Source organism: Natator depressus, chromosome 2 (assembly GCF_965152275.1).
Source record: "Natator depressus isolate rNatDep1 chromosome 2, rNatDep2.hap1, whole genome shotgun sequence".
Classification (NCBI taxonomy): domain Eukaryota; kingdom Metazoa; phylum Chordata; order Testudines; family Cheloniidae; genus Natator; species Natator depressus.
Window position 1 is genome coordinate 16,725,592 of NC_134235.1, and position 14,368 is coordinate 16,739,959.

Here is a 14,368-nt window from a genome sequence, read left to right on the forward strand (position 1 = left end):
CACAGAACTGTCTCAGAAATGATTCAGTACCTTGCTTTTAAGGTGCTATAAATTAAAAAAAAATTATAAAAGAATTTTATATTGAGATTTTTTATTTGATGTGAAAATGTTGCAGCAAAGAAAGACGAGTTAATGATTCAGTTACTTTACATGCTCCTTCAAAGAAAAAGATAACTGTTTCATGCTATTACCTTCTTCATGAAGCTCACGTCTTGCCTTGAAATTTTGTCTCGTTTTATCTTTAGATCAGAAACATCTGGTATTATTCTACAAAGGCAAAAAATATGTCATTTTAATAAAATAACTTATTTATAATTTGTTAAGGGAAGTTGTATGGGGAAAAACAGGCTGTGTAATATATCCCATGCACCGCTACAGACTAGGGACCGAATGGCTCGGCAGCAGTTCTGCAGAAAAGGACCTAGGGGTTACAGTGGACGAGAAGCTGGATATGAGTCAACAGTGTGCCCTTGTTGCCAAGAAGGCCAATGGCATTTTGGCCTTTATAAGTAGGGGCATTGCCAGCAGATTGAGCAACGTGATCATTCCCCTCTATTCGACACCGGTGAGGACTCATCTGGAGTACTGTGTCCAGTTTTGGGCCCCACACTGCAAGAAGGATGTGGAAAAATTGGAAAGAGTCCAGCGGAGGGCAACAAAAATGATTAGGGGACTGGAACACATGACTTATGAGGAGAGGCTGAGGGAACTGGGATTGTTTAGTCTGCGGAAGAGAAGAATGAGGGGGGATTTGATAGCTGCTTTCAACTACCTGAAAGGGGGTTCCAAAGAGGATGGATCTAGACTGTTCTCAGTGGTAGCTGATGACAGAACAAGGAGTAATGGTCTCAAGTTGCAGTGGGGGAGGTTTAGGTTGGATATTAGGAAAAACTTTTTCACTAGGAGGGTAGTGAAACACTGGAATGCGTTACTTAGGGAGGTGGTGGAATCTCCTTCCTTAGAAGTTTTTAAGGTCAGGCTTGACAAAGCCCTGGCTGGGATGATTTAGTTGGGGGTTGGACTAGATGACCTCCTGAGGTCCCTACAAACCCTGATATTCTATGATATGAGCTATTCAAAACATTCTTGCAATTTCCATTTTAATTATACCTATGTTTAACAATCAATCACATTCAATTTTCAGTTTTAAAGGAAGGAAACAAAAGTAATTATGACTCAAACACAGAAGGTTGCATTTTACAGAGCAAAAAAACTATCTTCTACAAAGCAAAAATACAACTTAATTAAACCAACAACTATTCAGAACCTCCATTTAATAAATAATATATTAGGGCTTGGACAGAACCATCTCTGTCCTTCAATCAATATAACTGTTTACCAGTTTTGTTATGGCAAGGTGGACTACAGTGTTACTAAAATGCATAGTAAATAATAAGACATGGGAAGCTGTGTACATAAGAAACCATATCTAACAACTTAAAGCTTGGGAAAATAGTGCATTAAAATGTTTGTGCTTTGAAAAATATAATTAACTACATGCATTACTTTAGCATTTGGTTATTAAACTAGAAACAATTATTATAACTGAAGCCATTAAAACCAGAACACTACCTTATTCCTCTAAGTTTTGCTCTGTTGTCATGCCGATCAATAAGATTATGCAATATTTCCAAGACCAGCTGTCTTAGTTCAGAGTCTTCCATGAGTGAAGGAGACAATAAAGGATCAAGAAATGGGGCAGGAAGAGCAGCAGCAATAGTCTTTGCATTATATCCTGAAGTCACCTGTTCATTGTTCAAGAGAACATAAGCAGTATCATTGTAAACCATTATTACGTTACTAGATAAGAATAATTCTCAACTCCCATTCCATTTCTGAGTGAGCAGATTTTTTTCAAGTGTTTGGGGGGGATAGGTTCATTTGTAAATGCAATTAACTTGGAATTTCCTGACTTGACTGCTTATTCATGCATCCTTAATATTATCTTAAGAGGATTTTTTAAAAAACTAGGATTTCTGGGTCTCCCTCTCCCCGTAAAAAGAAAAATATTTCTTAAGCTGTATATTACAGGAATGCCCTATCCCATGAAAGATGTGCACTGAATGAGGCAACAGTTTGTGCAAAGGTCTGCCTCTTTTAGGGTCTGATCCAATACTCACTAAAGTCAATGGAAAGATTCCTCATTGACTAATTGTCTTTGGCTCATGACCTCAAAACTCTTATCGTACAATTGTATTCATGTGGGCAGATCCCTCAGCCTGTGTGAAAGCAGTTCCAGAATCAGCATCTACATGTTATATTTCAAGCTCCTGGGCACAATATGAGATTCGATAATAAATATAGTGAAAAAACATGCTCCAGGTACAGAAGGTTTTTAACTATTCAATCTAAAGAATGAGGTTAGGAGCCCTGCCTCATCCCATTTCTCCCTTAACAGCTGACCCACGTATGCAACAAGCTCTCCCTTGTAGACTTAATCTAGCATGCCCAGCCACACGTGCAGATGCAATACAGCCTTTCTTTGCTTAGAAAATTGGTAAAAAAAGAACACATTCATATTGCAAGTGTTGTGTATACAAAATGTGCTACTTTCAAACCCTACAACTTGACCAGTTTTAAAATAAATGGTGAAACTTTCTCCCCCACTCTGTGAAGTCAAACAGCTGAAAAATTTTTTTTTTTTTTTTAAAAGGCATTTTGGGCAGACACCAGACCCAGAAAATTTCAGCCCAGAAATATATTGGCAAATTAAAACAAGATAGTTTTAATGAAAATACATAGCTAACTTCAAAGCAGACAAAAATATATAAAAAACAAACCGAACAAAAACGTCTTCATCGAACATCCCATTTAAAAAAAATTAAGAATTGCGAAGTTTCATTTTACTAGTTTGACAGCCCTGGAGACTGGTGTCCTAATTATCCTCAGAACAGGTGCACGTGTGCATTTTCTTGCCAACATGACTCAGTCTAAAGGTGGAGAGCTCAATTCTCAGATTAGCTTGTAAATCAGTATAAAGCCTTCTCAAACTGCAGTCGTTCTACTGAGTCAGCCACCAAAGGAGCTAATTATACAGTGTATGTACTCATGTGCTCCTTATAGCACTGTCAGAGTTAGGAACCAGAGTGGGCAGTAAACTTTTCCCACAGTGCAACACATTTGTAGGGCTAGAGTATTGACACTGGGGTGGGTGGGTGATGGGGGTGCTAGGCACCCTGGGACAGGGTTACTTTGACTCAGGTCTGTGCATTGCAGTGTGGACGCAAGAGCCCTAGGTTCGAGCATGACTGAGAAAATCCTATACCCAGTGTAGACACTCAAGCCCAGAGTTCCCTGACATGGGTCAGCTGACTCGAGTCCTGCTAACCGTAAGCTTCCATTGCTGTGTAGTAGACATATCCTAGGTGCTTAAATGGTAGGTGAGCTCCTTTGAAAATCCATCCTCACAGGATCCAAACTCCAACACTTCACAGATCCAACATGCAACCAGACTGTAGAAGCACCAATCATGCAAAGTGACTCAATGACTGGGAGTTGCAGGTGGGAGACTCAGTTTTTGGGCAAGGAGACTGGGAGCTGGGGGAAGAGGTGTAGATTGGAACTGGCTGGACAAGGAGACTGAGAACAAGAGTTTGTGGGGTGAGTAGAGAACAGGGTGGGGGACGGATCTGACAATGACCCAGGACGTGGAGGGTAGAATAGGGTATGGCTGGCAAAGAGATTTTGACAAGGAGCCAGAAAGGGAGACTGGGACAAGGAGCTGGGGAGCAAGAAGGAGACTGATATTGGACAAGGCACACATGGAGGGAAAAACTGGACAAGGCGAGTGGGAGGGCGAGACTGAGATTTAGACAAGCAAATAAAAGGGGAGATTAGAACTGGCTGGGCAAGGAGACTGGTGCTGGGATGAGAAGTCTCATGACTAGAGATTGGGATGAGGAGTCAGTAGAAGGGAGGAAACAAGACTGGAATAGTTTGGAGAGGATGGGGGTAAAAGTGGTTAAACTTGGGGGGGGGGGGAATGGGCAGAAGAGTCTGTACCCACTGGATTGCATTCCCCTCCAGAGTCTCAGCCCCTCAGCCACCCAACCCCAATTTCGTGAGCATTCATGGCCTGCCATACAATTTCTATACCCAGATGTGGTTCTCAGGCTAAAAAGTTTGCCCACCCCTGATCTAAAGGTTCCAACCCAGCTGATGAACCAGAAGGGCGTCAATATGATGCCACATCTGGAATTTCCCCCTCCTCATTTGTTTTTTTAAAAAGGTTTGAGACATACTAAGAACATATATTTGCTCACTGGACTGATTCTCAATGACCAATTTTGAATTAATTTTCAACTGAATCTCTTTTCTCATTTGTTCAATTAAATAAATCCCACAGACGATACAGAGACTATAAAATGGTAGAATTAACTAAGTTTTTCTGGGGTTACAGATATGTAGGCTTTTTAGTGTATGCATACCTATTATTAAGGCTAAGATTTTTGTCATGGATATTTTTAGTCAGTCATGGACAATAAAGAAAAATTCACGGAAGCCTATGACCAGTCACTGACTTTGACTAAAAATAGCCATGGGGAACTGCTGAGTTCCCACAACATACTCCCTAGCTGGGCAGCAGGGTACCCCCTATCACCGCTGCCAGCTTGGAGCTGCGGAATACGTGGCACCGCCATCTTGGAGCTGCGGGGTACCAGGGTTCCCCGCAGCTCCCAGTTGTCGTGGGCAGTGGGGGGACCCTGCAGCTCCCAACCACCGCAGCCGAAGACACGGAGGTCTCTGGGAGTCATGGATTCCGTGACAAAATCGGAGCCTTACCTATTATATAGCAACCTATTATAAACCACAATCTAAGTCACTCTACAAACTTTTTGCCCCTTCTACCAGTGATGAGTTATTAAAACCAACTGAAACTCATAAGATGTTTCCTAGAGCCCCAGGGCATTTGGTAAATTTCATATTTAAGTGTAATTTGAATGGCTGAAGAAACTTTAAAGTTTAAAAGAGTGTATTTGTGAAAAATCAGTATTTCTAATTATGCCTTTTAAGAAGATGAGGAAGGCTTGGGAGGTGAGGCACTGAATAATGGTGCCTGAAGTGCTTTGCCATTTTAAGCCATAATGCCTCCTGAGGCACTGGGAGCTTAATAAGCGCCCACTGCTACACCATAGAAGGGTATAGAAATTACAGCTCTCGTAGTGGTGGAGAGGGAAAAATATTTCACTTAGGAGGTTGCTAGCACTGCTGGCAGAACTAGCCACTTCAACTCCCTGGCATTCTTTGGGCCTGCAGCCCCAATTATGACAGACATTCTCTGAACTACTCTGTGGGAATGGAGGATTAACTCCTGAGCTTCTTGCAAAGCACCTGTGCTTGAGCAGCTGTGATTTTACTCTATATATCTACATATCTTGGTAGTGTGAACATGTATACCACATTTCTTAATTTGACTAGAATCAAAATTCGGTGCATTTACAGAATAAGTTATCTACAGAATCTTTTAGAAAATATATTTAACAAATAAGGCTTACCATAAGTAAAGATCTCAGCAACATGATCTGAATCCGCCTAGTTCCCAAATCCCTAGAATCGGGGGAAGATACTCAAAAGTTAGCTTGAATCAATTTCTCGGTATAACTTCAAAATATTATTCAACCACAAATACTGTTTTTAATCACTTCTTGTGTGCCAAGAGAAAAACAACAAACTAGGAGACCAAGGTACAAGACTGACTAAAAAAAGAAAAGGGTAAACACCTACAAAAGAAGTACAAATGAATGGTTAAAAAACTGTTTCAAAAGGATAGTTACAGGAAGGCAGACAACTGAGTAAGCAATTAAACACAAAGAACATGCAAAGTAACACTGAACAATGCTGTAAATAGAGAGGGGCCTAAATTTCAGAAGTGTCCCAATATTGAATATTTCCTTATAGCAGTGGTCCCCAACCTTTCTGTGGCCAAGAGCACATTCATGCCTTCAGAAGAGTGTGGTGGGCAGCGACGCTTCTCGGCGGCATTTCGGCGTCAGCTTCTCCGACGGAAGCGCTCCTCGGCGGCATTTTGGCAGCAGCTTTTCTGGCGGATGCACTCCTCTCCTCTTTGTTCCTTGGCGCCGGCCCTGACGGTGGGCATACATAAATGCCATGGCGCCCGCGGGCACCGTGTTGGGGACCACTGCCTTATAGGAAGTGCTGAACTTGAGCCTAAATGTCAGAAGTGCTGAGCACTCGTAGCTTCCAATGAATTCAAATGGAATTGTAGCTGCTCAGCACTTCTAAAAAATCAGGCTTTAAGTGTCCAAGTTGACCACCCGATTTTAAAATGAAAAATAAGCCAACTGAAGTGAAACAAGTTCAGCATAATTTTCCCACCATGACTCCTTTTTAATCTTAAAGTCAATTAGTATTGAATGAAGCAGAAAACTTTCTGAATTATTCAGCTGTCTAAAAATTTGTAGCCTGAAGACAATTCCATGACTTAAGAAAGCATACTTACTAAAAATGGAAGGAATTAATGGAACATTAAGTGCATTGATTTTTGGAAACACCTGTATGAGTTTGAAGAGCAGAAATTTTGTAGTGCATGATATGTAGGGCTTTCCAATCAACTGTAATTAAAGTTGCATTTTGGATGCTGGGTTCATACTGCTGTCATTGTGTGTGGCTTGTTTCTCTATCACATTGAATAGAAACCTAGCAGCTAAGAGTTATTTTAAATTCCAATTTTTAAAAGTTCTACTTTAGGAGGGCTTCAGAACAGAAAAGAGTTTAGATTCAGAAGCTCAAAAAAAAAAAGCGACAAAATACAAACCCAAGGTGGCTTGTATCCAGCAAATGTGAGGATGTCCCAAAAACAGGTACCTTCCCCATAACGAACATCATAATCTCTGACCGCTGGTAATCCGGGAGATTGCTCCCAAAAAACCCTAAATAAAAATGGACAGAAAGATTACACTTCAGGCTACTTTCTTTATACTGCAGAGGTTAATAAATGTAATAAATGTAATTAAAAAGGAATAAAATATCTACTCTGTCTGGGTCTCCTGTACCTTTTGCAATGTTCTACTTTGTATTACAGCTGTAATAGATAGCTGAGTATTCATCTGTGCAACTCTGCCTATTACTGTACACCATCTTGTCACGACTACCTCATTCTCCCTCTTCCCCCCAACACACTTTCTAATCTCATCTTTCCTGAGTAATTATACTACTTAAACAGGGCATTTGACATTAATTGCAAGGTAACAGAGTATTCAGGAGCTGGAAATTTTCCAAGCTAGAACGAAATTTAGTTCCTTACCTTTGCACTTTCCTATGCTATTATTAAACATGAATGGGGTGCTCAAAGAAGAACTCTTACAAGAATATGACTATGCTCTTTCTTCACCTACAAACTACAATGCAGTTATGTTAAATCTGAATTTTTGAGATAGAAAGATTTCTAAAACCATGACAAAGTTGAGTCTTACAATGCAGTTGAGAAATAGTTACTGCAGTTGTAAGGGTTAAGGTATAGAGAAATTTAAGAAACAGATTAATTTTCCAAATCTGCTGAACAAAAATTTGAGGGAATCAGATCAAAATAATTGTGGAAAATTTAAAGTAATAATTTTCATTAAATGCATAGCAACACAAATAGCACTAAAGTAACAGGAATGTCTGAAAAGAGAGAGAAATGCTAATGAAATTATTTACAGAAGTGAATACTAAAACAGGATTTTATGTCTCTTGGAGACACTGCAGTAACCCAATAAATACAAGTGGCCAGTAGGTGTCATTATTGCTGCTATGTTTGATTTTTGAACAAGTTTTCAAGCAGTAACAATTAAAATATATCTCACTAATGTACACTGTGATGCCCAGGTGGTTTTCATATCATATAGATATCGTATACATATGACTAATACACAGTATACATTAAAAATATGGGAATTTAAGACAGCAGCTTTATATTTCAAAGGTTATGTTTTAGGTAAGAGACAAACCCATAGGTTTTGTTTGTATTTTTCCAAAGCACAATATTAATCAGCAATATGACTCGGCAGAAGTGACAGAGTTCCATTTTTATTGTGCCTCAATGACAGAAATCTTATTTGCCCAGTTAACAAGTAAAAAGACAGCTCCCTCTAGCTCTCAACCCCACAAACCCAGCCTGTGTTCTAAAAGCTGGTGCAGTCAGACACCTTATTCTTATCTTGGTGGGAGTGAGGGGAAATAGAGAAGAGGTGAATGGCAAGACCTTTACTTAAAGGAGTGCTCTGTGTTTAGACTTCATACCCATGTCAGTTTTTAAGTTAACTTTTTGGAGTCCATGCTCAATGGGAAAAAAAACCTTCACTCACCAATTGTTTGAATAATGGCATTCTGGACAATCCTCTCATCGCTTTCTTTGGAGCTTGTGCTGAAACTGGCACTGCCAGTTGAGCTACGCCTCTCACCTAATTCAAAATCAACACTGAGACGCAGGTGCTTCAGTAGGGTGTTAAACACTTCCAAGACTGTTGGGCCTGTAAAGTAATAGATAATAATGGCTCTAGTTTAAAAATGCCTAACAAAACTAGACACATCTTCAACAATCCCTTTTCAAAAGAACTGTCAATTATGCTGAAAAGCACAGGTGAACTTGATTTGTTTGAAGGAGAAAGTAAGCAGTCAAACTCAAAGTCTTCAACACAAAACCACAGGGAGCATTATGGCTATTTTAAAGATGGCAGCACTCTTTAGACAGGTTTCAGAGTAGCAGCCGTGTTAGTCTGTATTCGCAAAAAGAAAAGGAGTACTTGTGGCACCTTGGAGACTGACTAATTTATTTGAGCATAAGCTTTTGTGAGCTACCGCTCACTTCATCGGATGCATAAAGTGGAAAATATAGTGAGGAGATTTATATACACACAGACCATGAAAAAATGGGTGTTTATCATACACATTGTAAGAAGAGTGATCACTTAAGATGAGCTATTACCAGCAGGAGAGTGGGGTGGGGGGAGAGAAAACCTTTTGAAGTCATAATCAAGGTGGGCCATTTCCAACACTTTTCCAGGAGTTAACAAGAATGTCTGAGGAACAGTGGGGGGGGGGGGTGGAGGGGGGGGCGGCGGAATAAACAAACGTTTTTGTTAACTCCTGGAAATGTGCTGGAAATGGCCCACCTTGATTATCACTTCAAAAGGTTTTCTCTCTTTCTCTAGTTAGAGTAAGTGATTTGAACAGTTTCTTATTGGTTCCTCAGATTTTATAAAAACATTAACGATTATAGTTATACATAATGAAATTGTGTATTTCATGGACAATCACTAGAAGAGAGAGAGTTAAATGGTACACAAGATCACAAAGGATAGGAATAGCACTGAGGAAAGCATGAAAATGGGAGAGGGAGACTGATATGCCTTCCAAATAATTTTAAAGTTCCATTATACACAAGCCTCACAATTAAGTTAAATAAATTTCCCCATTTAAGAAATTAATTAAAAGAGTGTATTTAACTCCCAATTTTTCAAATTAAAAACAATTTAAAATGATCAGTTGTATGATGCACCCATTTATGAAATGCTAAATATATTTTCAATGGCAAATTTATTTGGAAACCATAAATATAACTCTGTGTGTTTTCAGATTCTGAAGAGCATAGTGCATTTTGGAACACTACTTTCCATGCATTCAGAGCATAGCAGAATTAAGCCACCAAACCAAAGTATACTGCTGGTCAGTAGCAGCCTGTAGGAAAGCTGAAAAGTAGGCTTTTTCAGATACCTTTCATTAAGGCTAATAGAATGTCAATTACTCATAAAAGACGTGACAAAATGAAAAGCAACACTTTTCCGTAATGCATTCACTGGTGGTTGGAGCTTAACATTGATTTTATAATTATGAAAGATTATCACAATGGAGAGAAAGAAATAGCAGTCTCCCCCAAGGATCTGTAGTGGAACCTGTGCTGTTCAATATATTCATAAACAATCTGGAAAATGGTGTGTGCAGAGAGGTGGCAAAATTTCAGATAGCTAAGTTCAAAGCTGACTGTTAACAGTTACAAAGGGATCTCAAAAAAACAGGTGAGTGGGCAACCAAACGGCAGATGAAATTCCGTGTTGATAAATGCAAAGTAATGCACAACAGAAAAAAAGTTATCCCAACTATACATACAGAATGATGGGATTTAAATTAGTTGTTACCACTCAAGAAAGATCTTGGAGTCTTTGTGGATAGATCCCTGAAAACATCTGCTCAATGTGCAGCGGCAGTCAAAAAGGCAAACAAAATGCTAGAAATCACTAGGAAAGAGATAGATAATCGGACAGAAGATATCAGAATGCCATTATATAAATCCATGCTATGCCCGCACCTTGACTTCTGTGTGCAGATCTGATTGCCTCATCTCAAAAAAGATATGTGAGAATTAGTAAAGATACAGAGGAAAGGAACAAAATGGTTAGGGGTATGGAACAGCTTCCATACGATGAGAGATTAAAATGCTCATCTTCGAAAAGAGATTATGAAGGGGAGGGGACCTTTTATAAGAGGTCCATAAAATCAAGAATGGTGTGCAAAAAAGTGAATTAAGAAGTGTTATTTAGCCCTTCACGTAATACAAGGACCATGATTCACCCCCTCTAATTAATAGGCAGTAGGTTTAAAAACAAACCTAAGGAAGTATCCTTCACACAACACAGTCAACTTGTGGAACTTGTTTCCATGGGATGCTATGACGATCAAAAAGCATAACTGGGTTCAAAAAAGCACTGGATAAATTCAAGGATAATGGGTACATCAATGGCTATTAGCCATGATGGTTAGGGAGGTAACACAATGCTCCAGATGTACTTAAGTCTCCAGCTGCCAGAAGATGGGACTGGACTAGGGGATGGATCACTTGATGATGCCCTGTTCTGCTCATTCCCTCTGAAGCACCTGGGACTGGGCACTGTTGGAAGACAGAATACTAGGCTAGATGGACTATTGGTCTGACCAAGTATGGCCATTATGTTCTAAGGCTCAGTATTGATACATATATCTAGTGCCATAAGAGGCACCTCCCAATGTGGGTGCACTGCTGTGTCTCAATTTATTCTCCTATTCGGGGCTAGACAAAGTCAGAAACATAATGTTAAATTTCATCAAAGTCTCTCCTCTACAGTTTCATTTATTAAACAAAAATTCAGCATTGTTCCTGGGCTCCTCAAGTTCCTTTTGGTTCTTCCCCAGAGTTTCACAATTACCTTCATATCAGGGCTTCACTGAATTTCCTTACCAAGGACTCCCAATTGTCCTGCTCCCAAGGTCCTGCCCCTTCTGTGGAAGAGGCTCTTCCAGTCCCACTCTGGGCCCTTTGGTCACTTCTCTTCACTTAGTAGTTTTCCTTCTGCCAGTCATTTTGGAGACTCTTAGATCTTGGTCTCCCTCTGACTAAGCAAGAGGCCTGGTCTCTCTCACACAATTACTCAAGTCTACTACCCTTAGAATTCCTGGTTGTAAAGGTCTGAGGCCCTCTAACTGTCAAGGTAGGCCACACCTGCAATTATAGGACCAGCACTCTGGAACAAGCTCTAAGTGCTGAATAAAGTATAGGGCAAGCTCCACCTACACCAAAGAGAGAATGGAAAATCTGATTTAATTTTGGATTTGAAAGAAAAGCTAAAAATGGTAAAAAACAAACAAACAAACAAAAAAATCCAACAGCTTAAGTTTTTATTCATTCTGAAATTCACTGAAATAGTTCATTGGTTTCATACCATTCATTTACCATGACTCACCTATGGATCCTTTAGCAGCAATGGCAACTGCTTCCAAAAGAACCTGAATAATGCCTGCTCGGACTCGTGGTGAATCCCTTTTGCGAGCATCAAGGTGTCCAAGGGTCTCCTGTATTACATGATGGGAGTATTGTGCCTATAAAAGAAAAAAATTGTTTGTTACTTTCCTTTCTAATTAAAAATATCACCACACACAACCATTCAGCCCTGAACTCAGACTAACAATCTTGAGTGGTGTTCCTCTTTGCTTTAGCACCGCATTTGGGCAAATTATACATTTCTAAATCCCAGTCAATAAAAAGCTGGACTAAAGGTGGATACAGGAGGCCAGGAAGGACCATTTTCCATTAGTACCCCTCATCTTAAATGAAGTACAGCCTCATTTAAGTGGTACGTTGATGGAATGGAAAACATTAGTTGTATTACTTGTATCAATAGATTGAGTTAACAATATGACAATTCTTTGCCTTTTGAATGTGTGTTCTGGTTATGACTTGAAAGTCAGTTTTATTCTTCCTCACACCCACAAATCTGAGAACATATGGGATTAGATACTCATCAACTGTGATTCTGGGTCACGGGTACAGGATAAAACTGTTTGACAACTACTGGAGGATGAGATCAAATTTTCCTATAAGGCACATAAATGGCAGGGACATTGTAGATTCTTTGCCTTCATCTACCACCAAATAGAGATCTGTCATTATGAGTAAGGCTGCAAGTCTGTAATGGAGGTCACGGATTCCATGACTTTCCATGACCTCCGTGACTTCTGCAGCGGCTGGTGCTGGTTTAGGGATTACACGACTTGGGCAGCACCTGGGCCAGAAGCAGCAGTTTGTGTGTGGGAGGGGGCTCAGGGCTAGAAGCAGGGGATTGGGGTTGTGGGGGGCATTTACCTCGGGGTGGGGGCTCCCGCCTCCCACTAGCATGGCCCTGCAGCTCCTAGGCAGTGAAGGGGCCAGGGAGGGGTCTCTCCGCCACACACTGCCTGCAGGTCCAGCCCCCGCAGCTCCCATTGGTTGCTCTTCCTGGACAACGGGAGCTGCGGCAGCCGGTGCTTGTGGCAGGAGCAGAGCGTGGAGCTCCCTGGCCCCTCCACCGCCTAGGAGCTGCAGGGATGCAGAACCAGGTAGGGAGCCCATGCCAGCCCCGCCAACTCTTCCCCCTCAGCACGAGTGGGGATCCTGGGCCATGCTGCCTGTCTGCTCCCCACCACCACCAGTGGGGTCCCGGGCTGCGCTGCTTGCCCCCCACCAGCAGGGTCCTGGGCCACCTCCCTCAATGCTCCCGGACTGTTGCCTCTTTCCCCGCTCCCGAGCACCCATGGCCCCCTGCCCAAGATTTAGTCATGGGTATTTTTAGTAAAAGTCATGGACAGGTCACGGGCAGTAAACAAAAATTCACAGCCTGTGATCTGTCCATGACTTTTACTAAAAATACCCGTGACGAAAATGTAGCCTTAATTATGAGTAAGCGAGCATATAATTCATGTTGTCAGCTTTGTTCTTACGGTATGTATAGGTCTAATACTGGACTAGATCAAACCTACCTGTATAGAGTACATGATGATTTTGAAGCAGGAGACAGCAAATTCATTGGGGTCCCAGAGTCTGTGATGGTCTAAATGTCTGTAACAAAAAACCAAAAGACGTCAGTTTTCCCTAGTGTTTGTTTTTTATACTGATTCTTGACAAAATTATGGATTGTGTCCCAGCAATTGGTTTTCAGTCATTTTAAACTGAAAGTCCTGTTTGCAATGAGGAGACAATTTATGTGGTCCCATTTATCATTGCTGTGTGTCAAAAGGTTTTCAGCTTGTTAACTCTTAAATGACGGTCTTGTAGTTACAGAAGAGGACTGGAAGTCAGGAGATCCATGTTCTATTTGCCAAAACCTCTGGCCAGAATGTTGACATTTGGGTGCTGTGACAAACTTCCTCTACCTTGGTGGGTCTTGAGCTTATTGGCGGATTTGCTCGCCTTGGAGCTTCACGGCAGCCCTCAATTTGGCCGTTTTTGTGAACCCACAGTCCAGGTTAACTCCTCCTGTGTCTGACCAGGAGTTGGGAGGTTTGGGGGGAACCCAGGCTCGCCCTCTACTCCGGGACCCTGTGGAATGCAGCCCGGGACCCTGTGGAATGCAGCTGTCTACAGTGCCTCCTGGAACAACTATGCAACAGCTACAACTCCCTGGGCTACTTCCCCATGGCCTCCTCCCAACACCTACTTTATCCTCACCATAGGACCCTCCTCCTGGTGTCTGATAATGCTTGTACTCCTCAGTCCTCCAACAGTATATGTTCTCATTCTCAGCTCCTAGCACCTCTTGCTCCCAGCTCCTTACACGCGTACCACAAACTGAAGTGAGCTCCTTTTTAAACCCAGGTGCCCTGATTAGCCTGCCTTAATTGATTCTAGCAGCTTCTTGATTGGCTGCAGGTGTTCTAATCAGCCTGTCTTAATTGTCTCCAGAAGGTTCCTGATGGTTCTGGAACCTTCCCTGTTACCTTACCCAGGGAATAGGGACCTACTTAACCTGGGGCTAATATATGTGCCTTCTATTACTCTCCTGTAGCCATCTGGCCCGACCCTGTCACAGTGCCTAAAATTGGTCATCTTAGTTTCTATTTAGGAACCTAAATAAGTGGCTTT

The 14,368-nt window shown here is 41.3% G+C and overlaps 1 protein-coding gene across 3 annotated transcripts in view; it reads right to left on the bottom strand.

Moving 5' to 3' along the window:
• EFR3A (EFR3 homolog A) overlaps positions 1-14,368 on the bottom strand; it is a 173,144-nt gene that overhangs the window by 36,665 nt on the left and 122,111 nt on the right. For all 3 annotated transcript variants that reach the window (XM_074943844.1, XM_074943845.1, XM_074943846.1), the window contains exons 10-16: positions 13,267-13,345; positions 11,715-11,850; positions 8,307-8,471; positions 6,776-6,890; positions 5,496-5,547; positions 1,573-1,745; positions 192-267 (exon numbers count right to left, since the gene is read on the bottom strand). In XM_074943844.1, the coding sequence (XP_074799945.1) occupies positions 192-267; positions 1,573-1,745; positions 5,496-5,547; positions 6,776-6,890; positions 8,307-8,471; positions 11,715-11,850; positions 13,267-13,345 (796 nt within the window). The remainder of the gene's footprint in view (positions 1-191; positions 268-1,572; positions 1,746-5,495; positions 5,548-6,775; positions 6,891-8,306; positions 8,472-11,714; positions 11,851-13,266; positions 13,346-14,368) is intronic.